The 25,615-nt window shown below is 40.7% G+C and overlaps 1 protein-coding gene across 5 annotated transcripts in view; it reads right to left on the bottom strand.

Moving 5' to 3' along the window:
* Positions 1 to 4,141: 4,141 nt before the first annotated feature.
* The window catches only part of TP53BP2 (tumor protein p53 binding protein 2), a 91,781-nt gene continuing 70,307 nt past the window's right edge, over positions 4,142 to 25,615 (bottom strand). For 4 of the 5 annotated variants that reach the window (XM_089529393.1, XM_089529392.1, XM_089529394.1 and 1 more), the window contains exons 11-18: positions 24,549 to 24,697; positions 23,106 to 23,580; positions 21,808 to 22,586; positions 17,805 to 17,942; positions 17,221 to 17,354; positions 16,458 to 16,624; positions 15,772 to 15,971; positions 4,142 to 5,702 (exon numbers count right to left, since the gene is read on the bottom strand). In XM_089529393.1, the coding sequence (XP_089385519.1) occupies positions 5,661 to 5,702; positions 15,772 to 15,971; positions 16,458 to 16,624; positions 17,221 to 17,354; positions 17,805 to 17,942; positions 21,808 to 22,586; positions 23,106 to 23,580; positions 24,549 to 24,697 (2,084 nt within the window). In that variant the 3' untranslated portion in view covers positions 4,142 to 5,660. Of the gene's footprint in view, positions 5,703 to 15,771; positions 15,972 to 16,457; positions 16,625 to 17,220; positions 17,355 to 17,804; positions 17,943 to 21,807; positions 22,587 to 23,105; positions 23,581 to 24,548; positions 24,698 to 25,615 lie in introns of those variants that run through there. The other variant, XM_089529396.1, reaches the window with a different exon arrangement.

The following is a 25,615-nucleotide window of genomic DNA, read 5'->3' on the forward strand; positions in this document are numbered from 1 at the left end:
ACAATCTGCCTTTCAGAAAATTATACAGTACATTGTTTTTGGATATTGGTAGCATTCTTGCCCCAAAGTCTGAGAGAGGATCATATACTGCAAGTCCAGACATAAAACAAAAGCCATCTCTGAAGTCTGAATTCACAAAAAAGTGACTATACCCTTCAACTAAACTTTACTGCTTTTATGAATGCTCCAAAAGAAAAATCCAGTTTCCATTGTATTTAAGGGGACTTGATCATCCACAGATTTTGGTATCTAAAAGGAAGTTTTGGAACCAAGCCCCAGCAGATACAAAGGGACTGCAAAGTCCATGCCTAGCACATGCCAACTATCTACAGGCATTTTGAGATTTGAATAGAAGTAGTAGGAAGTAAAAGGAGAAATTATTGGGAAATCTTTGAAGAGCCTTGCACCTTACTGGAAGGTAGATCTGAAATTTTAAACTAGTAGCAATGAAGATTTCTAAACCAGAATGAGGAGCTATGGGACAACATCCTACATCTGCCCGTATATTTCTGTCCCCTCCCTTCTTCATGCCAAAGCACATCTCTGTGACCAAGAGAAAGTAGGGGTGCTCAGGTGGGATCTCGCTGCAGTTCTGCACTCAGAACTATCATTATTATTAACCTTTATTTATAAAGTGCTGTAAATTTACACAACGCTGTACATACAATCGTTTTAATTGGACGGTTCCCTGCCCTCAGGCTTACAATCTGAAAAGACACAACACAAAAGGAGAAGGGAGTGGTGGTGGGGAAGGGGATGAGGGCCAGCAGTAGTTCTCTACCTCCGAGGCCTGGATCAGGGGAGATGGACTGGAGGGAGGGCTTGGCTTCTTAGTGGATGGTTAATCATCTTCCAGGGAGGCCTGTTGGAGCTAGCCTGCCTCTCTAGTAGAACAATACATATAAAATACATAGCAATACAGGAAATGATTCAATAAAACAGGCAACAAAAGAACATCAAATAGCAAGTGACAATTATGCAATGCCTGGGAACGCTTCTCTGAACAGGATGGTCTTCAGCTCTGTTTTGAAGCTGGTTAAAGAAGTGATGGCTCTTGCTCACGGGGGAAGAAAGTTCCAGGAGTGAGGGGCAGTGAGTGAAAAGGGGCAAATCTGAGATAGGGCAGAGGAAATCCTGGGCTGGGACAGCAGACCTTGACTACCAGAATGGAGGGCCCTAGTGGGAAGGTGAGGAGAAATAAGGTCTGATAAGTAAGGAGGGGCCAGCCCATGTAAGGCTTTAAACGTCGACAGCAAGAGCTTATACTGAATGCGGAAAGGGAGGGGGAGCCAGTGAAGGGATTGCCAACACAGGAGAGATGTGGTCAGAGTGGTGGGTGGAAGTGATAATGCGTGCAGCTGAATGCTGGACAGAAATTAAAGGACGGAGGTGAGAAAGAGGAAGCCAGGAGGACGTTACAGTAATCAAGTCGTGAGACCACTAGGGCATGGAAAAGGATCTTGGCAGTGGAGGCAGAGAGATATGGTCGGATTTTGGCAATATTGTATAAAAAGAATTTACAAGCCTTGGTTGTGGTCTGGATCTGTGGGATACACGACAGAGAAGAATCAAAGATAAAACTAAGACTGTGGGCTTGCTGAACTGGTTGAATAGAAATGTTGTCCACAGAGACAGAAAAGGAGTGTTGAAGGGTGGACTTAGGAGGAAAGACAAGAAGCTCCGTCTTGGACATGTTGAGCTTTAAACGCCGATGGCGCATCCACTGCGAGACAGCTGTGACACAAGACGAAACTTGCTGTTCAAGCCTTCGAGAAAGGTCAGGGGCAGAAAGATACAGCTGGGTGTCATCGGCATACAGATGGTAGGAAAAACCAAAAGAGCTAATGAGTTTACCTAAGGACACTGTGTAGAGAGAAAACAGAAGGGGACCCAGAACAGAGCCCTGGGGAACTCCAACAGATAAGGGAACGGAGGACGAAGTCTGACCACCTGTGACCACTGCAAAAGATCTGCCAGACAAATAAGATCTAAACCAGTCGAGAACAGTCTGAGAACCCAAGGTCAGAAAGTATATCAACTAGAAGACAGTGATCAACGGTGTCAAAGGCTGCAGACAAATTAAGAAGGATGAGAACAGAGAGGCCATTAGCCTTGGCCTGTAAAAGGTCATTTGAGATCTTAGTGAGAGTTGTCTCTGTAGAATGCCTTGGGCGGAAACCAGACTGAAAGGGATCGAGAATGGAGTTGGCTTCAAGAAACTCAAGACAGCGAGAATAAACAACCCGTTCCAAAACTTTAGAAAGAAAGAGAAGAAGAGAAATCGGACGATAGTTAGACAGAGAGGAGGGGTCGAGAGAAGGTTTTTTCAGAATTGGGGAAATGAGAGCATGTTTGAAGTCCAACGGGAAGGAGCCTGTAGAGAGAGAGAGAGATTGAAGATATGGAGAAGCGAGGGCAGAAGAGAGGGAGCTATGGAAATTAGAAGACGAGTAGGAATTGGATCAAGAGAACAGGTTGCAGGTTTGCAAGAGTTCAGAAGTGTAGAGAGTTCATCCAGAGAAGCAGGAGGAAACACAGAAAGTTTTTTAGGTGAGGGAGATAGAAAATTATGAGCAGAAGAAGAATCGGGAGGGACTATCTCAGAGTGAATAGTGGTAATCTTTGAGATGAAATAATTAGCAAAGTCATTAGGAGAGAATGATGAAGAGACAGGAGGAGAGGGAGGTTTAAGCAAAGAGTTGAAGGTGGAGAACAAACACTGCGGGCGCCTCTCATTGGCGGAGATCAATGATTTGTAATAATTCTGTTTTGCCATAGAGAGGGCACATGAGAAAGAAGAAAGAATAAATTTGTAATGGATAAAATCAGCCCACTGTTTGGACTTTCTCCAAAGATGTTCGGCCGCTCTAGAGTAGGACCAGAGAAACTTGATGATGGGGGTAAGCCAGGGCTGAGGCCTAGTCATAGAGGAAGATGTGCGTACAGAGACAGGGGCAAGTGGTCAAGAGTTGAGGAAAGAGTGGAGTTAAATAAAGACATTACTGAGTCAGCAGAATCCCCAAGATTTAGGGAAGAGAGAGATGAATCCAGGGTCTGACCAAGATGGTTAGAGTTAACAGACTGAAGATCACGAAAATAGCGTTGAATAGTGTGACGAAGAGGTGGAGTATAAGTGAGAGCAAAGGCGATTAAGTGATGATCAGATAGTGGAAAGTCAAGTGCCAGGTAATCAGAAATGGCGCAGTTTGCAGCAAGAACTAGGTCAAGACAGTGACCAAGAGAATACGTTGAAGAGTTGGACTGTGGTTGGAGGCCAAAAGAAGTTAGGAGAGAGTTAAAGCGATACGTTGTAGGGTTATTGGAATCATCAATGTGGATACTGAAGTCACCTAGGATCAAAGTGGGGACTGAATCTGAAAGAAAGAATGTCAGCCATGATTCAAAGTCTGAGAGGAACTGGGTGGCAGAACCAGGAGGGCGATAGATAACTGCAACCCGGAGCTGTAGGGGCGAAAAGAGTCTAATAGGATAAAACTCAAAGGAGAAATGATAGCTGGGGGGGAAAGACAGAACTTGAAACTGGCAGGAGTTAGATAGCAAGATACCAACCCCTCCTCCTCAACCCTCAGGGCGGCTTGGATGGGTGAAGGAGAGACCACCAAAAGAAAGGGCAGCGGGGGTAGCAGTATCATGGGCTGGGAGCCAGGTTTCTGTGAGAGCAAGGAGATTAAAGGATTTGGAGAGAAAAAGGTCATGAATTGCTGCTGCTTTAGGGGCAGCAGAGCGACAGTTCCAGAGGGAACAGAAGAATGGAAGCAGGGAGACAGGAAGAGGCCGAATGGGGATCAGGTTAGGAGAAATGTGTGGAGCCATGGGAAGGATGGGATTCGCTACCCAGTGACCAACGGGAGAAGGTGTGACAATGGCAGAGACAGGAAAGAAGAAAGAAAGAGGTGTAGCTGGCTCTCTTTCTGAGGTGTTAAAGCAGTTTGAGGCTATTTCCAGCTCAGGCTTTCTGAGGAAGAGTCCAATGCAAGTAGGAGGTGGGCCTGAGAGAGCAGAAAGTCTTACTTGCTCTTACTTCCTGTGGAAAAGTCCAATGCAAGCAGGAAGGTCTTTGCAGGCAGCGCAGGTCTTTCTTGCCTTTACTTCCTGTGGGGAATTCTGGGACCAGCAGTGCACTCACATACTCTTCCTGGGGATCGAGGAGAAGGATGCTTTCGTCCTTCTGGCTCTGAAACCACAGCTGAATGCTGCTGAGGTGTTCCGACCCCATCCTCTAATTGGCTGTGGGGCTGCTCTGATATGGGAAAGGTTGTTTGCGTGGAGGGATGCACAAGGATGCACAACAACCAAAAAGTATATACAAAGGTGTTAACATCTTCATATGTCACCAAAGGAATTCCAGTTTTTGTCAGCATGTATCTTAGCCTCTAACATAAGTGTGAAAAGCTGTTGTGAGACAGATAATATTGCAGTTCGGTAGATACAAGCAAGGACGCTGCTGACAGTATTGGATCCAAACAATTTTGCTACTTCAGGGTTTCTTTTTCAAGCATATTAAAAAATGACCCAGGCCCAGTGAGAAAAACTCATCAATTTGGGATAAATCAACATTGCTCAGATAGCACACACAATGTAATTTGTAAAAGTTACAGGTCAAAAAGAACATCTTCCAAATCTAATAACCAAAGAATGCTGACAAGACAGGGAGCTGCAAATTGTAGTCTTTGAATGTGTCCATGTCAGCACATGAGGACAGCTCAATGACAGAAGAGCTATGTGGCTAAGAGTTACCAAACTTGACATCAGACAAATTGGTATTTCTAAAGTCAAAATTTAATCACAGTTAAGCATAGAAAGGTAGTTGTAACAAAATTGTGATATAGTCTACATAGTTTTTCTATATTTAATATCCAGGTTACAAAAGACAAAGACAAGATATTTTTTAAAAACCCACTCTATAACCTACATTGTTAGTGGTATAGAATATATTTCAAATACTCTGGAATCCTAAAATGCTACTGCACTCAACATTATTGCTCAAAAAATTGGTTTAGGTCCTTAGTTTTAAGATGCATTACATCACTTTCATACTGTTATCTCCGCTACTAAGACATTCCATAAGCAGAATGTTTATGATTAGTTTATGTATGAATAGTCTGACTTACATTGGCCCTATTCTAGAGGATAAAATGCAAGAGCTTAAGAAAACTGTCTAGAACAGTGTTTCTAAAACCTGGATACCCTGATGTTGGAGAACAACTCCCAGAATCCTTGACCACAGACCATAGTGGCTGGGTCTTGAAAGCTAATTAACATTTGGGGACTCAAGTTAGGGAATAACTGGTTTAGAGGAAGGAATAGATTTTTCTCATGTCAGCGTATTACAAAGACCAAAAAAAGCCATCTGCAGAAAAAGAAAAGGTAGTGACTGACCATTCATTAGGCTTCATTTGCCTTTAGGGCATACTCATTTGCTTCAAAGTAGCATTCCAAGGGAGCTTCTTCCACCATTTGTGAATGCAATCTATCCTTCATCTGTTTTCATAGCATATTCAGCATTGCTTTCATATCACATTGTAATCAAAGTACATTTCATGAAACTGATGTTAACACAAAGAGAATGCATTCTTTTCTATAAAAAAGGATAAATCCATCCTGTGACTGGTACATCAGAAAATTGCTTCCACGTGTTTTCATGCCAAGCTTCTTTGCCTTGGCTTAATCCTTGGATAGAGCTGAAAAAGAAAGGATTGGGGGAGAGATTAAAATAACCAGTTCAATGTGCAGAAAATCTGTTTAAGAAATAGTAAATATAGAATAAATTTTAACACTGATGGCATGTATAATTTTATCGAGCAACTCATCTGAACAGCTACAATTGCCATTTTAAAAAAAACTCCCACTATCATATTAATAATTATTAAATTGAAAATGACTCGTTTTGAAAATTTTCTGCCAGACTCCAGGGCATTAAATGTGAAAATAGCCCAGCATGGATAAATATGAGAAGGAATTCTTCAAGAGATTCCAAATCATGCAAGCAGCACTGAATGTCCTGGTTAATTTGGAGAAGTACAATAGTAGATAGACAGAGCAAAGAAAATACCTGTGTGATATATGTAATCTCAAAGTTAACAACAGAATGCATTTTGCTATATAGTAAACCCCCAAAGGAGCAAACATATTAAGTTGTGTTCTCAATTATTCATATCTTGTTATCAAAATTAGACTAACAATAGTGAGCTGCAGCTTAGTCTGTAACCAGCCCTTATTACATTAAGCTGAAATAATTGTATATTCTTGCCCAGATTCTCATTTTTTATTTAGACCGTAAATAAATAAATATATCTGGGTAAAGGTATAGCCTCTGTACAGCATCAAGTACAGTGATGGTGCAATGATGTTAAACCACATACAGTATCAGAAAATACCAGAAAAATCACTTCACAATCCTACTAATTTCAGCAAGTAGCACAGTGGCAACAGTCTGTACTGGAAAAACAATTATTTCCCCTTCTTTCCTATTAGCTTCTGAATATTTTAGTTTCTACATAGAATCATAGAGTTGGAAGAGACCCCAAGGGCCATCCAGTCCAATCTCCTGCCATCAAGAAGACATAATCAAGGCATTTCCAGCCTGTTTACAATATTTACACTGGCTATCATGTTACCTCTTAACCTTTCTTCGCCAGGCTAAGCATACCCAGCTCTATAAGCCACTCCTCAAAGGGCATGGTTTCCAGACCTTCCAGACATAGGACAGATTCCCTGAATACATGGGATTGCACAAATTTTTAAAAACGGGTGACTCCAGCCGACCCTTTCGGGGCAGTCTGTCGAGCCCCAATGTAACTCGCTGGAAAAGGTGATTATGCTTGGTAAAGTGGAAAACAGTAGAAAAAGGAGACCATACTACAGGAAGATTGATTCACTCAAGGAAGCCAAAGCTCTGAATTTGCAAGACCTAAACAGGGCAGTTGAGAAACAGGAATCTTGGAGGTCTCTCATTCATAGGGTTAGCATAAGTTGAATCCGACTTGATCGAAAATAACAGCAAATGAATACTCAACAGTGAATAGAATACTAAGGTGCAGCTAACATTCAAAGCAATTAGCTTACTTGCTAATTAGCTTACTTGTTGTTCACCGCTATGATCTTTGGAATAGCGGTATATAAATAAAACAAATTAAATTAATACTTTATGGCTTTCACAGAGAAACCAAATTTGTATACCACTGAACTAACCCCCCGCCCAAGATTTCAGTATATTGAAATCACATTTAGCCCCTTTGTGCCTTCCACTCCACCATTCACAAGATCTATTTGCCAACAGTAACTGAGTTACAATAAACGTAAATAGTATATGTAGTGTAAGTGTAGCAGTCTCTCCTCTCTGCAAAAGCATTCAGTGAAGAGTTAAAACCTGTTAGCCCTTGATGAATCTAAGGCAAGAATAGCCAAAGTATCACACATCATCCCAAGGCCTTTACTGTGGTCTGCAGGCCCTCCCATGTTCCCCAAGGGCATGAGGAGCAAAAGCCAAACCCTCCCAAGCCAGAATCCAAAAATGCACATCTGGGTTCATTTCACAAAAGCAATAACTTCTGCTCCTTCGTTATGAAGCACTTGCTTCCATAACCTTGTACTGGACATCAAAGTAGTAATCTTGATGCTGCAGTCACGGCACTAGTAGCAAATACTACCTTCTGCCTTGTTAAGAAAGGGTCTGTGAGTGAACAAACTGTGAGAAATGAGGTAAGAGGCTTAATTAGTAAGGAATATGGTTCAGAGGGCATGAATATCAAAATGAATTTAAAACAAAGAGAAAGATATGAATTCTTTGCACAACACTACAAAGTGCTGTCCAAGCAAAGAAATAAAAACTCTCTCCTTAGCTTGTGGCAATCATCCTTTGGATTAGAAAGATGCTTGGTAAAAGAGGTATTTTCAGCACAAAATAAGCAGATGAAGCACTGACAAATAAATGGGTGAAGATATTCTGTTCATAAAGCTCATTTGAAAGGCCTACATTCAAGTTTTCAAAGCTGGCTTTTTTTGGAAAATGTTCATGTTTGTGAATCCGTGGATTATCTGTTAGAAGATGTCAAGCATCAAATATCAATCAGCTGAAACCAAGACAAGTTAAGACTCTGCCAGCACTGAAGGATTATCTCCTGGACCAAAGATACCAGACATGTATAAAGAGATTAAGAAAGAGAGGAATTATCAATAAAATTATGCCAAAGTCTATCTGCTAGAGTTTCACTGTAGCATGAAGACCAGGAATGACACAGTGGACCCTTTGTCTATGTGGAGGATCTGTTCTGGACACACACACACACACCCCACGTATGGGCAAAAATGTGGGACCTCAAGTCCCGTTATTTTTTATGGCCGTGTGCAGTGCTGGCACATGTGCAGTGCTGGCACATGGCTGTCTGCATGAGCTTGAGTCCATGGATGGCAAATCCACATATGGGGTGGCACACTGAACAAGTAACAAAGATAGTTCTGAGAGATTTGTCCCATCCCTGTAACCTTGAAGAACAGAAAAATGGAACTGAAACCCATTATTATCATTGCACATCCGGCCTCTCCTGTGCTGAAGCTTATATTTGTTCTCCACAGTGACAGCAAACACTTGGAGAAAATGTTTCCTACTGCACAGTTATATTATGTTAAAAATCACTTTTGACTCTTGCAGCACCTTAAATACTAGCATGTTTTACTTGGCATAAGTTTTTGTAGAATGCAGTCCACTTCATCAAGATGCTTATTATAGGATATTTTGCACAGGGGAAAGAGCCTAGTTTCTATGCAAAGTAACAGAAATCAGACATTGAAAAATGGTGTGCGAACAATGACATCAAAGAAGCCATTCTTGAACAAAAGAACCTTAGAAACAAATTCCAACAAAAAACAGCTGAATTCATCAACTCTGTCAGTTCAGCCACTCTTGAAGCAATTCCCAGTACCTCTAGTTCTCTACATTTCTATTTCCTCTGATCCTTCCAATTACCATTCTTCAACTACTACACCTAGAGGTTAAGTAGTGTATCTGGACAAAGTCTTTTTGTCACTATGCATGTGTTAATCTATTTAGATACGTTAGGCTGTCCTTCTCATCTTCCATTACTATTTTATTTTATTAAACATATAATATACATACAATGAATACAATCAGCATACAATACAAGCAATGGACATACAATAAACATGGGATAAATAACAAATACTGAATAGTACATAAAAACCTAAAGAAAGATACAAAAAGAAAAGAAAGGGAAAGAGGAAAAACAAAGAAACACAAGAACAAAATAGAAAGTAGACAAAGTGACTTCCTGGATCTTGTTTTGATCTACATCAAATTTAGAATATTTCTGTAGTTATTATTCTTTTTATCTCTAATATATAGAAGACTTGGAAAATAAGAAATAGAACCTACTTTGTTTTACGTTGATGAAGAAAGAAAATTCAATAAGATCCCAAAATAGCCAAGTTTGAGATGCTTGATATTCATACTCTGAACTAATAATTCTTATCTTAAATTTGGTTAACTGTACATCAAATTTTTAATATTTTCCCCTTTTCTTCCAAATGTACTATCAATGGAGACCAGTCATCTTTGATTTCTTCCCAATCTCCTCCTCTGTTTAAAAAGGTAAGTTTATCTAATTCTCTCTTCTTCCACCGTGTCGCTAAGGTCACTCTGGCTGTAGCAGACATGTAGAAGAGCAATTTTCCATATATTTTTTTCCAGCTTATCGTCCATAATCATGCTCAACAAAAAAAACTTGAGATCAAAGTTTATCTTACATTTTAAAATCTTTTTTATCAACTCATAAATCCCCAGCCGATATTTACTATTTCACAGTTTCACCAAAGATGTAAAAAGGTTCCCACCTTTTCCCCACATTTCCAGCATTTGTTGGATGTTGTCTTATAAAGTTTAGCAAGTTTTCCTGGGGTCCAGTGCCACCTATACTGCATTTTTAAAAGATTTACTCTGAGGTCACTACTCATTGTATATTTAGTTCTCTTAGTCCAGTTTTTCCCCCACTGCTCAATTGGTATGTTTTGACCCAGATCTTCTGCCCATCTCACCAGTTTCTTTGATTACCTCCTGCTCCATATCCCAACCCAAGAACAAATTATATAAACTGGAAATTTTGTAATTTTTCTTATGTTGTAGGAGTTTCTCGAAGTTTTCTTCTGCCTTCCCTAAACCTGGCTCTTTGATATCAGGATTAAATCTGCTCTGCAGTTGTTTGAAGAAGATCCAGGTTTTGTATTCACCTAATTTCTCAAGTTCTTGCTGTGAGATAAATCTATAATCCCCGAGATTTATTATCTATTGTTGCTATATCTTTATATGTAAACCAAGAGTCATTTGATGTCTTGGACTCCCTAAAGAAAGAGAGGTATACATGAACAGAGTCTTGTTTTATACCTTAATCAAGTTTTAAATAAGGATCTCCTTATATAATGATTAAGGAAATCCTTATTGACTTCATGTATGTGTGCCAACCAAATCAATTTCCCTCCAAATCCAAAACAATAGGGTCATCCAGTTTAAACCAAGGTCGGAGCCACTCAAACAAGCATCATAGTATAATTTGAAGTTGGGTAAAGCCCAACCACCTCTTGATGTTTTATCAAATAAAACCTTCATTTTAATCCTGTTTTTTTTTTCCTCCCCATAGGAATTTTATAAGAACCTTATGCCATATTTTAAAGATTTTTAAATTAGAGAGAACCCGGATATTCTGAAACAAAAAGATGAGTTTTGGAAGTATAGACATTTTAATAGTAGCAATTTTACCAGACAAAGATAAATATTTTTTTCCATTTGAGTAGATCTTTTTTAATCTATTACTATTTATTAAACAGTGATAAGATAATCATCAACATTTGTATATTTCGCATTTCTATTTCCACATATCCTCCTCCAAACCTGGCATCTGTTAAAACCCTCTCCTCCCTCCGTCCCTCCATTATTTTCTCCCTCCGACTTCGCCAATTACTTCATTACAAAGATCACTATCATTCGTTCTGAGTTAACTCCTCATGATTTGGCTCCCACCATTAATCTCCTCGCCCCTCCTACTAATAAACTCTCTGTGTTTCCTCCTGTTTCTTTGGAAGAACTCTCTTCGCTACTGAACTCATCAAAACCCACCACCTGCTCTCTTGACCCACTTCCTTCTCATCTTCTAATCTCTATAGCCCCCTCTTTGTTACCCTCCCTCCTCTATATCTTTAATCTCTCTCTCTCTTCGGGTTCCTTCCCCTCAGTCTTCAAACATGCCTTAGTTTCCCTTATCCTGAAAAAACCCTCTCGACCACTCTTCCTTGGCTAGCTATCGTCCAATCTCTCTTCTTCCTTTTCTCTCTAAGGTGTTGGAACGAGTTGTCTATTCACGCTGTCTTGAGTTTCTTGAAACCAACTCCATTCTGGATCCCTTCCAGTCTGGTTTTCGCCCACGGCACTCCAGAGACGGCCCTTACTAAGATCTCGAATGATCTTTTGCGGGCCAAGGTGAATGGCGTTTATTCTATCCTTGTCCTACTTGATCTGTCTGCGGCCTTCGACACCGTGGACCACTCTCTCCTAATAGATGTACTCTCTGACCTTGGTTTCTCGGGCCTTGTTCTCGATTGGTTCACATCTTACTTGTCAGATCGATCTTTTTCGGTGGTCTCGGGTGGTCAGACCTCGTCTTCTGTCCCCTTATCTGTTGGAGTTCCTCAGGGCTCTGTTTTGGGTCCCCTTCTGTTCTCTTTATACACACTCTCTCTTGGCAAACTTATCAGTTCTTTTGGTTTCTCCTACCATCTCTACGCCGATGATACCCAGCTGTACCTTTCCACCCCTAATCTTTCGCCAGAGCTAGAGCAGCAAGTGTCATCCTGTTTAACAGCTGTCTCCCACTGGATGCACCATCGGTGCCTGAAGCTCAATATGTCCAAGACCGAGCTTCTTGTTTTCCCTCCTAAGCCCACCCTTCACTACTCCTTTTCTATTTCTGTCAATAATGTCTCTATCCAGCCGGTCCAGGAAGCCCGCAGTCTCGGTTTCATCTTTGAATCCTCTTTGTCATTCATCCCCCAGATCCAGACTACAGCCAAAGTCTATAGATTTTTTCTCTATAATATTGCCAAAATCCATCTATATCTCTCAGCTTCTACTGCAAAAACACTGGTCCATGCCCTAGTGGTCTCACGACTAGACTACTGTAACCTCCTCTTGGCAGGGCTTCCCCTCTCTCATCTCCACCCATTAATTTCTGTTCAGCATTCAGCTGCACGCATTATTTCACTCGCTCGCCGTTATGATCATGTCTCCCCTCTGTTGTCCTCCCTTCACTGGCTCCCTTTTCCTTTCTGCATCAGGTACAAACTTTTGCTACTCACCTTTAAAGCCCTGCATGGGCTGGCCCCTCTTTATTTAACCGATCTTCTCTCTCCCTACATCCCTACTCGCACTCTCCGCTCTGGTAGCCAAAGTCTCCTCTCCCAACCCAGGATCTCCTCTGCCCCATCCCGGATCCGTCCCTTCTCTCTTGCTGCCCCACATTCCTGGAACCTTCTTCCTCTGCATGCATGGCTCATCACTTCCCTAACCAGCTTTAAGGCTGAGCTGAAAACCATATTGTTTAGGGAAGCGTTCTCAGGGAATTTGTGATTGTCATCTGGCTGTCTGATAATATTTGATGTGATGTGATTTGTTTTATATTTGATGTTTTTAATTTGTTTTTCTTTTCTATATGGTAATTTTATCTATTCCTCTTTTAATTGTTACTATCTTAGAGTGTACGCCTTGGGCAGGCTTTTATATACTCTTTAATTTTACCGACTTTGTACAGCGCTGTGTATAATTACAGCGCTTTAGAAATAAAGTTTAATAATAATAATAATAATAATAATAATAACAACAACAGATCAACTCTCCATGAGTGTAATGATGTGGGCTGCAGTCCATTGAAGCTTAGCCAAGTAAAATGTGCGAGACTTTAACATGCCACAACAATTTGGTATTTTTGCTCCAACAGCCTAGCATAGGCGGGATACAGACCGCCCCTTTGGGGTGGCCTGCACCCACCCCTTTCCCCGACGGATTGGGGTCTCAGCGGCAACCTCAGAGGCTCCGATCCGCCGCTTTTCCAGACCTTGGGGAAGCGGCAAAAAACCGCTTCCCCACGGCCTGGAAAGGGGTGTCCTTGGGACTTCATGCCCCAAGGACACCCCGACAGCGGCAGGGAAAGAGAGAAAGGGGCTGCTCGGCCCCTTTCTCTTTTGTATCGCTGGCGCAACCATGTAAAGGCTGCACCAGTGATACAAGCGGCAGAAGGAGCTCTGTTTCGGAGTTCCTTCCAGCACCACTGAAAGGGCGCCACAAGCGCCCTGCAGCAGCGTGCATGCGTCACTCCTGCGCTGCTCCGTTTGGTGGTGGCGCGGCCATGACGTTGTAATGGCGGCACCCATGTAGACAGAGCGCTGCCATTACCACACCATGGTTACGTACTAGAGTTGAGGGGTGTCTGTAAAGGCAAAGCACCGGTCTGGATACTGCCCATAGTTAACCTTCCTTCAGGAATATAATGCGTTTTACACTGTTTTATATGCCATTGTTTTAGAGGTTCAAGTGAGGTTCAGGAAAGGAAGAGGCACTAGGGACCACATTGCAAACATACGATAGCAAGTGGAGTGCACCAGGGAATCCCAAACAAAAATCAGCATGTGCTTTATAGAACAGCAAAGCCTTTGAGTGCATAGATCATGAAAGACTATGGAATGCTCTTAAAGACATAGGAGTGCTAACACATCTGATAGTCCTGAGGAGGAATCTGTACTCAGGACAACAGGCTACTGTCAGAACAGAACACGGAGAAACAGAATGGTTCCAAATTGCAAAGGAGTCAGACAAGGCTGCATGCTTTCACTCTAGCTGTTCAACAGGTATGCAGAACATATTATAAGAAAAACAGGTTTTGACACAGAAGGAGAAGTGAAAATAGGAGGAAGGAATATCAACTATCTAAGATACTCAGATGACACCATAGTACTAGCAGAAAACCTCAAAGACCTGGAATAACTACTAAAGAGAATCAAAGAACAAAGTGCAAAAGCAGGCTTAATGTTGGAACATAAAGAAAACAAAAATAATGACCACCGAGGAACTTCACAAGTTCAACCTAGACAATGAAGAAATAGAAAGAATAAAAGAATTCCCATACCTGAGATCAAACATTGATAGAAATGGGGACTGCAGTCAGGAAATCAAAAGATTAAGAATGGGGAAGGTGGCTATGAAAGAACTAGAAAAGATTCTAAAATGCAAAGATATACAACTTAGCACAAAGGTTAAATTCATACAAGCCATCATATTCCCTATTACCATGTATGGATGTGAAGCTGGATAGTTAAGATGATAGGAAGAACATTCATTTACTTGAGATGTGGTGCTGGAGAAGAGTGCTGAGGATCCCATGGACAGCCAAAAGGACAAACAAATGGATCCTAGAGCAGATCAAGCCGAAAACCTCTCTGGTAGCCAAAATGACCAAACTGAGGCTGTCATACTTCGGACATATCATGAGAAGGGAGGACTCATTGGAAAAAACAATAATGCAGTGAAGGTGGAGGGAAGTAGGAAGAGAGGAAAGCCACATGTCAGATGGATGGACTCTAATAAGGAGGTCATGGGTGTTATGAGGTTGCAGGAATTAAGCAGAACAGTGGAGGACAAGGGGGTCTTGGAGATGTCTTATCCATAGGGTCGCCATGAGTCAAGATCAACTGGAAGGTAGTTAACAACAAAATACAATATAAACATTTTAAATTAAATAATATTCTTAATAAAACAGACGCTGGAACAGTTACAACGAAGAACTAATTATCAGTGCAATGTAACCATTTGTAACATCTAACAGAGTAAATTGCAATCAATCTTTGCTTTAAAGCAGGGGTAGGCAACCTGCGGCCCGTGGGCCGGATGCGGCCCGGCGAGGCCTTGGGACCGGCCCCAGCCCGGTCCTGCCGCCGATTGCCACCGGGGCCTTTGGGGGGCAATTGTCTATTGAAGCCTCAGAAACATGTATTTATATTAACATTTTTTTAAAAAATCAGCAAATTTTTTCGTGTGTCCTCCATTTTTTTAAAAAAAGTGTCTTCCATTTGAAAATTTTGTCCTACATTTGTCCTGGTTTATTTATATATTTAATGTTTTAAAAAATTATTTAATTATTTATTTTTTGGCTTCGGCCCCCCAGTTGTCTGAGGGACAGCAACCCGGCCCCTGGCTCAAAAAGATTGCCTACCCCTGCTTTAAAGTAACACAGGAACATCTACAATCAGCTCAGCAATTTGCCACTACAATCCTGATGTTGTGCCATGGGAACACTTTCAGAAAGGCATCACTATGGCATGTAGCAGGTACTCCATACTTGAACAGGCACTGTTCAAAAAATAGAACAATCTGCTAGATATCCACTACTCTGACCAAAGTTTCCTAATAACAAGGGTATGTGGTATGAATTCACTCTTGAAACAGGCCTTCCTTAAGTCAGTTTCAGATACATGAGAAGCATTACAAGAGCCAGTGCAGCAGTGAGAGTAATGAATTTAGACTCACATGGGTCCAAATCCAAACAGAAACAGAGAATTTATAGCATGATATCAAGTCTCTCTGTTTCTGCCACCGGCTTTCTCATATGGTTGTTGTAAAGATACACCCTGAGGAAAATCATGACTATAGTTGTAATTATACTTCACAATAGTCTAACTGTAAGTATTTTTACTTACACCAAGCAGGTTACGAGGCACATATCCTTCCTTGTCATTTAACTGTGCCCACCACCACTCTATTTCTTCTTCATCTTCCCGGCGAAGAACTGTCATACAGTCTCCCCCTTTCATAGACAGTTCATCATCATTCTGAGCTTCATAATCCCACAGAGCATAGACCACTCCTTTGTTCATTATTCCCATTTTCTCTTGCACTCCTATATCAGAGAAAACAAAACTATGTAACTCAGTCATGACAAAATATTATTCCATAATATTTATTGATTTAAATATTTAAATAACATCCTATGCCACAGGATCTCATATGCATCATGGTGTAGAGGCAAACTCAACCACAAGTTACTGACAGGCAACACAATTCATTTGAGACTGGTTTTGTATGGTTTCTGCAATCAGCACCCCTGCTGTGGCAATTTGTACTAGCTGCAGTGTGCATGGAAAATCCATTCTTTTATGTGGAAAAAGGAGATATCCTAGTTCGGATTATATCCTACAGCCATCCAGAGAAGAGTCATGTGACGGCAGGAAGAGATTGATCACCTCCTCCCTCATCCCTCCTCCCCACCCACCAGTTCCTGACCACAGGTGAGCCTGAAAACAGATCATCCTTACCTACATGTAGGAAAAGCACAAAAAGCCTTCTGGTACAGCTAAGTTTAGTGAATCCCATTTTTGGCACGTACCATAAAGAAACTGAGAACACTGTGTATAGCCTTCTTCCATTTCTTCACATTTGTCTGCGGCAGTCTGCATATCACTATAAGTTGTAGCAAAGACAGCAGCACCTGATTCCACTAAGAATTTGCACACTTGGACATTATTGCAAGATGCTGCACAATGCAATGGGGTCCTAGAAATTGCAGAGTACAAGAAAAAAGTGACAGATTGTTCTTCTCTCATATCCTGATTTGTAGAAGGAAATTAGTAAAATATGAGAAATAGACCAATTAAACTTTTCTGGCAAAAAGGGAAACAAGAATTCCTGATCCTTTTTACAACTTAACAGGCAAATCTCCCCACAATTGCTTTTAGAAGGGGAAACAGTTATGATCAACAAGTGCGTCCATTTTCATGCATGCTACAGTATCTAATTTTGCATTTGCCATCTGTAAGCCTAAAACATTTTTTCACAATCCACACATAGTTCCACTCATCCCACACTGTCAGTCACTCTAGTGTTTCATTTTATGAAGGATAAGTCTGTTTGAGAATTTCATTTCAGAATTATTTAAACTATTCTATTCAATTGATCAGAAGTGCTTCTTCTAGAAAAACAGCAAGTTCACATCAGGGGATTTTTTTTTTCTGTCAAGCAGTGAAGCAACTAGGAAAACAAGACTATTATCTTCAATTAAATCTTTTGGCATTTATTAAATGTGGACAGAATAATAATATATGATTCAACCAATATCTGGGCTCACTGCAAAAGAAAATAATCATCCTTACCATCCATCACTATCTGCAGCATTAACATTTACACCAAATTGTACCAGGAATTTCACAATCTCTGTGTGACCAGCACACACAGCATTGTGAAGTGCAGTGATACCCTCATCGTTGGGCAAGCTGGGATCTTCAACCTATACACCAAAAAAGAAAGTACCAGGAATTTAAGTAATTGGTTCCATTAATCCCATTTTATGATAGTTTGTTTTATTTGATAACTCCACTTCGTTATATAAGAAAACCTGTATTATACTACCCACTGAAAGTTGATGTGGAACTCTCACATGTTATCCTTAAATATGACTGCAATCCAAAATGTCACATAGTTATATAGTTCAAGCTTTGCCCCTATATACAGTGGGTTCTTGGTTGTTTGGTTCCACGAATAGGAGGAGCTTAACCCAGAATACAGGTTAGGACCCTGACTGCTGGGAAATGGCAAAATCAAGTTTTGCTTCTGGAATTTATTATTATTATTATTATTATTATTATTTACTATTTTCACACCATGGATGCTTGAATTAGTACATAAAAAATTCCATGGATACAGAGGGCTGACTGTATTAGAAACAGGAAGTTTATACCTCATAAATTATTCGCTGTACAAGATCAAATTCTCCTTCAAGGGAGGAATCTAGAAGCAAAGCAAGGGGATTGAATTTCACTCGCATTCCATGGTCAATCCTATCCGAACCAATTTTGCGCAGGTTTGTCCTCTTACCCTGAAAGGAACAGTAAAACAAAGATTTGCAAAGACAAATCATTTCTAAATGAAGGTGAAACAATTATTGGGATAATTCTATCTCTACAGGAAGGTGAAAGCACTTAACTAGCACAGTATTGTATTGTTGCAAAAAATCTCAATGTTTCACCCACATACTTAAAACATTAGGGGACACAACTTTATACTTAAACCTAGGAAACATTTCCTAAAGTAACCATTATACCAGCTAATCCCCTCTCAAAAATGTTCTTATTACAGCTCTAGACATAACTGCTCCATGGAAGGGAGATACCAATCAGTGTAAATAATGGGGAGCAGCTATAAGATGATGTTGGACAGAATGATGGAAACAAACTAAGGGGAAAAAGTGGCCTGAACAGCAACAAAAGCTTGAAATACAAGAACTGCAACCAGTTCAATGAGGATGTGCATGCATGAAAAGAACAGACAAAAGGAGGGCCTTCCTAAGTATCAAAACTAGCAGTCAGAAGAAGAGGGGGGAGGTATAATGTGAACAAAAGGCATGGATCATTATTAACCAATACTTATCCTCTGAATGGGTCCATAAAGGTTTTTATCCTACTTACAATGTTGCACAATGTTCCATCAGAAGCAAGAGCTGAAAGCAAATAGTGCCTTCAAGTCCTTTCCAACTTATGATGACCCTAAGATAAACCTATCACAGGGCTTTCTTGTCAAGATTTATTCAAAGGATTTTGCCTTTGCCTCTTCTGAAGATGAGTGTGACATACTCAAGGTCATCCAGTGAATCTCCATGGTTGAGTGGGGATTTAAACCCTGCTTTCCACAGTCCTAGTCCAACACTCAAACCACTGTACCAGAGACCTAGTCAAACATTTAAACCACTATACCACAAAGGCTCTTCAAGCAAATACTACCAGAAGACAAAATTTCAGGTAATCAAAGAATAGCTGTATTCTGCAGTAATAATGTGGAGGAGGAATACTCACTAAAAATCTATAAGTCTAGTTAATATACCAGTAACAATGTCTTAATTTTTCAAAAGCTTAATTTTTTGAAATGGTTATTAGTGGCATATAACAAGGACTTTAATATCTGTAGCTGCTCTTAATAATAAATGAGTGTTATGGATATATTTTACTTGGGAAAACTTAGTAGGATCAATTTTACATTGCTTTTAAAAAGCCCAGAATCTGCAGCATACTATGATCTAACTAGTGTTCCTATGTTTATAGCAACAGTAACTCCAGCTGACTGAAAACAAGCAACAAGCTCTATTCAGAGTCATATGTAAAATTTGACAGATGTCAAGATTTTTTAAAAAAGAACAAACAAAAATGAATCATGTTGACTCTTGATCAGTTCAGATCACATTGGTGGGGGGTGGGGGACATCTTTCATAGAATCTACTTTCTGGAATTAAAAACAATTCTGAATCTTCAAGTGTGTGAGGAAGAGGGTGTTTTAAGTATACTACTAATTACACCCCATATCAAGATTGCTTGTCTGGGCTTAAATATTAACAAATGCCAGCACAGCTCAAGTGGCATCTCCAAGGACTATTTCTATCCAACCCCAAAATCTTTCAGAAGATTTGAGGCAGTATAGATGCTATGAAAAGATGCTGAAGCTGATCAAAGCTGGGAGTGGCAAATAAAGTCTAAAAAGATGCAAAGATTTGAGTGTTAGCATGAGAAATATAAACAGGATATGTTACAATGGGGTGAAAAGGTTGACATAAAGAGGAACAGCAACTGTCATTTGAGTATCACATGTGACCCATGAACACATTACAAATCCAGTATCGGTAAAGAGGCAGATAGCACTTACACTGCCTTTTCTTCTTTCCCAGAATCGACAGGATACCAAGATTTGGAATGTGTCAAGCGTTAGAATTAGAATAAGCCATACATTGTTTTATAAGGGGTCCAACTACATAATTACCTCAAAAATTGAAACCATTCAAGCTCTTTGTGGGTATGCATACAGAATACATGTATATCTTGTTTTCTGGAATTGATTTAACACATACTAAAAACAACTGGCAACTGAGATCTGGGATCTTCTACCTAGTTGTTTTTGTTGTGCATCTTCAAGTCACTTTTGACTTACAGCAACTTTGAGGTGAATCTATCATCTTAAAACCTTACAGCAACCCTATGGTATCACACCAATTACTTGCAGGATTTGTTCACAGGAGGTTTGCCTTTGCCTTCCTCTGAGACTAAGAGAGTGTGGTTTGCCCATGGTCACTCAGTGGATTTTCATGGATGAAAGGGGATTCAAACCCTGGTCTCCAGAGTCACAGTCCAATCCTCAAACCACTATACCATTTTGGCTCTTCTACCTGTTTTCCCCCATTCTAAAGCTTCATAAGATATTTTCTGTTTTAACTTTCCTACTGTTTAGTGTGGTGTGCAGGAACACAGTCAGCAAAATTAATTCACAGAGATTTTTAAAAACTTTAGCCACAGTATTTTTCCCAAGTCCTGGAAAATAAATAATATAATAAAAATAAAAGCTTTATTTATATACCGCTTTTCCAGCATGATCAAAGCGGTTCACATCATATCAAATATATCACAAGTACAAAAAAATAGTATTAATTGAGTGAAAAACATTTGTAAATTTTTTGAAAAAAGAATGCCAATAGCAGCAGCTTCATTTCTCTTCAATGGGGGGGGGGCCCCCGCGGGGGTGAAGAGAGAGAGACTATTGTTGGATTAACATAAAGGAAACAATGAAATATGGATGGTGACTTAATCTAGCTAATTTGTTTAAAGCAGTTTAATAGCATTTTGTGTAGAAATCTGTACAACAATATCTGTATTTTGTATGGACTGAAGTTTATAAGTAGGCAGGGGTAGAGGTGTGTTAATGAAAATGGAAAATTTCTAAAGCAACAAAGAGATAGGTCTAGAGGGAAGCTCAGGAAATCATAATTTATATGTTAGTAAAGAATAGTTTTTTGTTTTGTTGTTGATATTATCTGTGGTGGTGGTAGTGGAGTGTATGTTGATATATGTAATGTGGCTCTGTTTGGCTTCTTAGTCAAATAGTCCATTCACATACAAGAAATAACAATCACAAAATATATTTTGGATTAGGGAGCAAAATACATTCTGAGAGGGTGAACAGTCTTGTAGGTGCATAATCTGTCAGAGATGGGGAAGGGGCAGAATGGAGAAAAAGCCCATTTGTTCATTTTGTTGGCACAACTATTTATCTGTGCGACACAGTTTTGCCTTTTTAAGTAATTTGTACTTCTTACAGTATTTACTATAAACTTTACTGAGGGTATCTGATATCACCAACATAATATCTGCTTCAGGATAAGATGCTAACAAAATTGCCTTTTAGGAGTCATGAGGCAACTAGTTTTGATTTGCCCCATACAACTAAAAACCTCTTCTGTAATAAAAGACACAATCCATAGAGCCTAACAATATTTTCTCTCTCATAACAGGGCTCTCGAGAAACAAAGGTAGAAGATAGCACATCAGCAACGAAGTGCAGCAGATAATCAGGAATTGTGTGTCAACATAGACAGCCTCCTGTTAGTGACGTATGCTTGTTTTATGTCCTTTTTGGAAAGGAGCATTGTGAGCACACCTTCATTTCTTCACCCCTCTAAGCTGAGACCAGCTGCCATTTCCTCATCTGAATGGCCTTCCCTGTCCCTTGCCTCCAAACTGATAAACAGCAGCAGATCCTCCTGGGACTTGACAGATACAAGGGAGGATGGAGAATTTTATGAGCAGAATATTACACTCTGCCAGAATACTACATTCTGTCTGTAAAGCGATCTTGAACTACAAAAATGGTTCAATACACCATCTCAATAATAATTTCCAAAAATGAGAGACAGTGCTTTCACTTACAGGTGGTAAAGAAAACTGTCCAGTGACTTCAGGAGGCCGCATACTAAATGAATCATCCGACAAAGTCTCTGGTTCTCCTGAAGGATATGGAGGTGGTGGATAGGGAGGATACTCCTCCATGTACATTTCTATGGGCAAGGGCACATCTAGACTTGGTTCTTCAATTTCAGGCTGAGTAAGAGAAGCATTGTCAGGTATGTTCTCAAGAACACTATCCAGTCCTGATGAGGGCAACAAAGCTGTGTTCAGGTCTGTATTTTGACTTTCTGCCTCTTCTGCAATAGTTGGCTCAGGTGAAGTAGGAACCACCTCTTTCACAACTTCTGTACTTAGGTAAGGGTTTGGGATTTCTATTGTGTTTTCAGTAACAGCCACTGAAGTTTGCTTTGATGAGTATGAAGGGGCTGATATAGTCTCCATAGCAGCCAAAGTTGTTCTCTGGTATAACAGCTTTTGAATATTAGGCCCATTAGGCCCCTCTGGCTCAGTAATGGAACTACGTTTTTTCAGTGGCCGTGGTGCATTTGACAGCTTCTTCCGAAGGGCCTCCAAATCTGCATCACTTTGATTTCTGTAAGGATTTGACAAGAAAGGCAAAAGCTTGGTTGGGCTGAGGGGACGAGGAATACGTTCTGTTTCATTGTTTTCATTGGCTGAAGCTGTAGCCTCCATTTCAGGCTCTGGACTAGCTGGCTTGCCTTGAGTATTTGAATAAATATTGTCCATTTGCTGCTGTTGATTTGGGGAACCAGCTCCAGCAATAACTGGCTTTCCGTACACTGCATAGCAATTAAGAAAAAGAACTGTCAAATGTTTGGCCACACAAATGTAAAGCTTCCAATTAATAATTTTACATAAATAAGACTTGCACAAAATCAATAGTTTCTGTCTCCATCAGAACTGTTAATGTAAGTAGTTACTCCTGTCAGACAGACACACACACACACACACACACACACACACCTCTAACCTTGAGAAATATAATGGTAAATTACTACTTGTCTTCCTTGTTTCTTTTGTTAATGACTAAAACAGTAATCCTCAGGTGTGCTTTGGGCCTAAAATCTCTCAGAGATTTCAAGAGTGCAATAATCAAGAGTGCAATCCAGGTGCAACTATCTTATTCTGACCCAACATGCAAGTAAAAAGATTTTAAAAAATACACATTCCTTGAATTCTCATTATGATGCTCACTGACTTTTTACTTTATGGCCTCCTGACTACTCCATAATCAAAGGTGTGTTTTTTTTGGTGAAACAATGTGAACTAAAAAAGTGAAAAGACAACCAAACACTCACCACTTGGAAAATGTGGCCCTCTGGTTTGTGCCCTTGTCAGTGCACTCTGCACTGCTTGCTGAAAGTTCTTCCCTGGAGTCTGCTGTTTTGTATACATACTGTAGATTGAACTTGCAGCCACAGTCTGTGGCTTCCGAAAGGGAGGTGGAGGGGCCTCTTTGGCCGGCTGAGGTGTGAAAGGTTTCACAGCTACTGCAGGAGGACTCTCTTGTTTGGAAAGAGTCAGATCTGGATTAGTAGGAGAACCACTTGGTGACACACAGATTCTTTGCTGGGACACTGAGGGTGTTAGTGGGGTTGAGGGTTTCTGCTTGCTTCCAACAGCTGCAATTGTCAGAGGCAGCTTTTGTGCATTACCATCAGGCTTAACATCTGTGGAGGGCAGCTGACTGGCTTGACCAAAGTAAGGTAAGTTGATCTGCTTTGGTTTGGTGGGAACAGGTGGTGGTACTTTTGTCAAATTCTTAGTACCCATCTGCAAGGCAAAACAATAGCTGTGAAAATGGAAAAAAAAATCTATTCTAACAGTTATGTGTTAAAGAAAACACAAAACTATTCTAGGACAGTAAATGTAAGATGCAGAAAAGGTCTCACTGCTGATATCTCCATACATTAGTACTGTGCAGAAATGTATGGGAATATCATTCTTTTAAAGATTTACATTCCTTCTTATACTGAAAGACAGATGGTACCATTTCCCTCGTTTTCAGGCAAAGAACCATCATTCAAGAAGAGATGGGCCTTTTGACAATCATGGCGAATTCTTCTTGCACAAATGGAGAACTCTGCTTTACAGATGGGGAAACAAGCCCTCCCTTCATCCACCATCTTGAGGGAGAGAGAGGCAGGCTGGCTCCAAGAGGCCTGCCTGGAAGAAGACAAGCCCTCCCTTCAGCCACCATCTTGAGGGAGAGAGAGGCAGGCTAGCTCCACCAGGCTTGCCTGGAAGAAGAAGAGCCCTCCCTTCAGCCACCATCTTGAGGGAGAGAAAGGCAGGCTAGGTCCACCAGGGCTAACCTAGAGCACCCTCCCTCCAGTCCATCTGCCTTGGTCCAAGCCTCAGAGGGAGAGAATAACTGCTGGACCTGATCCCCTTCCCCCCTCACCATTCCCTTCTCCTTTTGTGTCCTGTCTTTTAGGTTGTAAGCCTGAGGGCAGGGAACCGTCTATTATCCCCTCTGTTGTAAACAGCTCGGATTCCCAGTGATTGGTCGGTATATAAATAAATCCTATTATTATTATCATTTGAGGAGAGATCAGCAATTGCCAAAGCCAGCCACTGAGTGTTTGGCTCATCTAAAATCACATACCAAGTCCTGTATTATTTCCACCAAATGAGGTATTTCATATAAGTTCACAAGCAAGATTCAAATACCTCTCCTGACACACACGAAGAGCAAGATCAAATCATAATTCAAAAGGTATCACATATTTTCAGTATACCTGGCCATCACGCAGCAGGTCTTCACTACTCTGGTTTTTCCTCAATGTTGTAGGTACTCCAGTACCTCCATTTGATTCAACAGAATCAAACATGGAAAAGGGACGCACTTTCTTCTCTCTTTCTCTAACAGGAGCATCTCCTTCACCAGCTAAAACCAACACAAAGAATTAGATCTGGCATATTTGTCAGAACCAGATGTAAAGATATAAATTTGAACCTGACTGTGCTTGTCTGAAATAGCTAACAGAAAAAAATGACTGTTAACCAAGCACATTCATGATCCTATAAGCAGCAATGAATTTAAAGAAACGCTATGCTTTTCTGCTGAAAGATTCTGCACAAGGAAGCACAATCTTTTATAAAAGATGAACAGGTGAGGAGGGTCATATTAATACTGGTCATGCTCATGACATGGAAGAAACAGGCCAACACCAATTGTGAAGGTTGCAATTTCAAAAGACTAAAAATGTAAGAACTGCATGAGCAATTAACTGTTGCCTCTATAAGATCATGTTAACCAATCCATTATCTGAGCTACTTGACTGGAAAAAAAAAACTATCACAGGTAGCTCAGCACAGTTGCATGCTAGAAGTGGGGTGGGGTTTGCCCACCACCCTGGAAACATCTCTGAGACGTAGGCCCATTACAGACGGGCATAAAGTACGGACTGGGTTAGAAAGGGACCAAGTCCATACAAAATGGTGGCGCCCATTCCACACGGGGGCTGCCATCTTTACGTAGCGGACGCACTGTGTCTGCACATCGCGCGGCGCATATGGCACTGCGAGTGTGTCATTGGTACCTCGCGGCGTCATATCCGCACCGCAAAGAGAAGCGCCATTTTGGCGCTTCTTATTTGCAGCACAGAGGAGCCTCACGGTTTGGACGCTGGGGCTCCTCCACGCTGCAAATGGCGGCGGCGGCAGACCACCCCTTCTGGGCGGTCTGTAACGCGCCTTAATTAGACTTTTTTGTAAACAAAACACACCATGGAAAATAAGCACAGAAGTTCTCATTTTGGAAAGATGGAAAAGCATTTTCTTCTCCCCCACCCATCTTAACAAA

This window comes from Sceloporus occidentalis, unplaced genomic scaffold, assembly GCF_023333645.1.
Source record: "Sceloporus occidentalis isolate IW3139 unplaced genomic scaffold, rSceOcc1.0.p SCAF_6, whole genome shotgun sequence".
Taxonomy (NCBI): domain Eukaryota; kingdom Metazoa; phylum Chordata; class Lepidosauria; order Squamata; family Phrynosomatidae; genus Sceloporus; species Sceloporus occidentalis.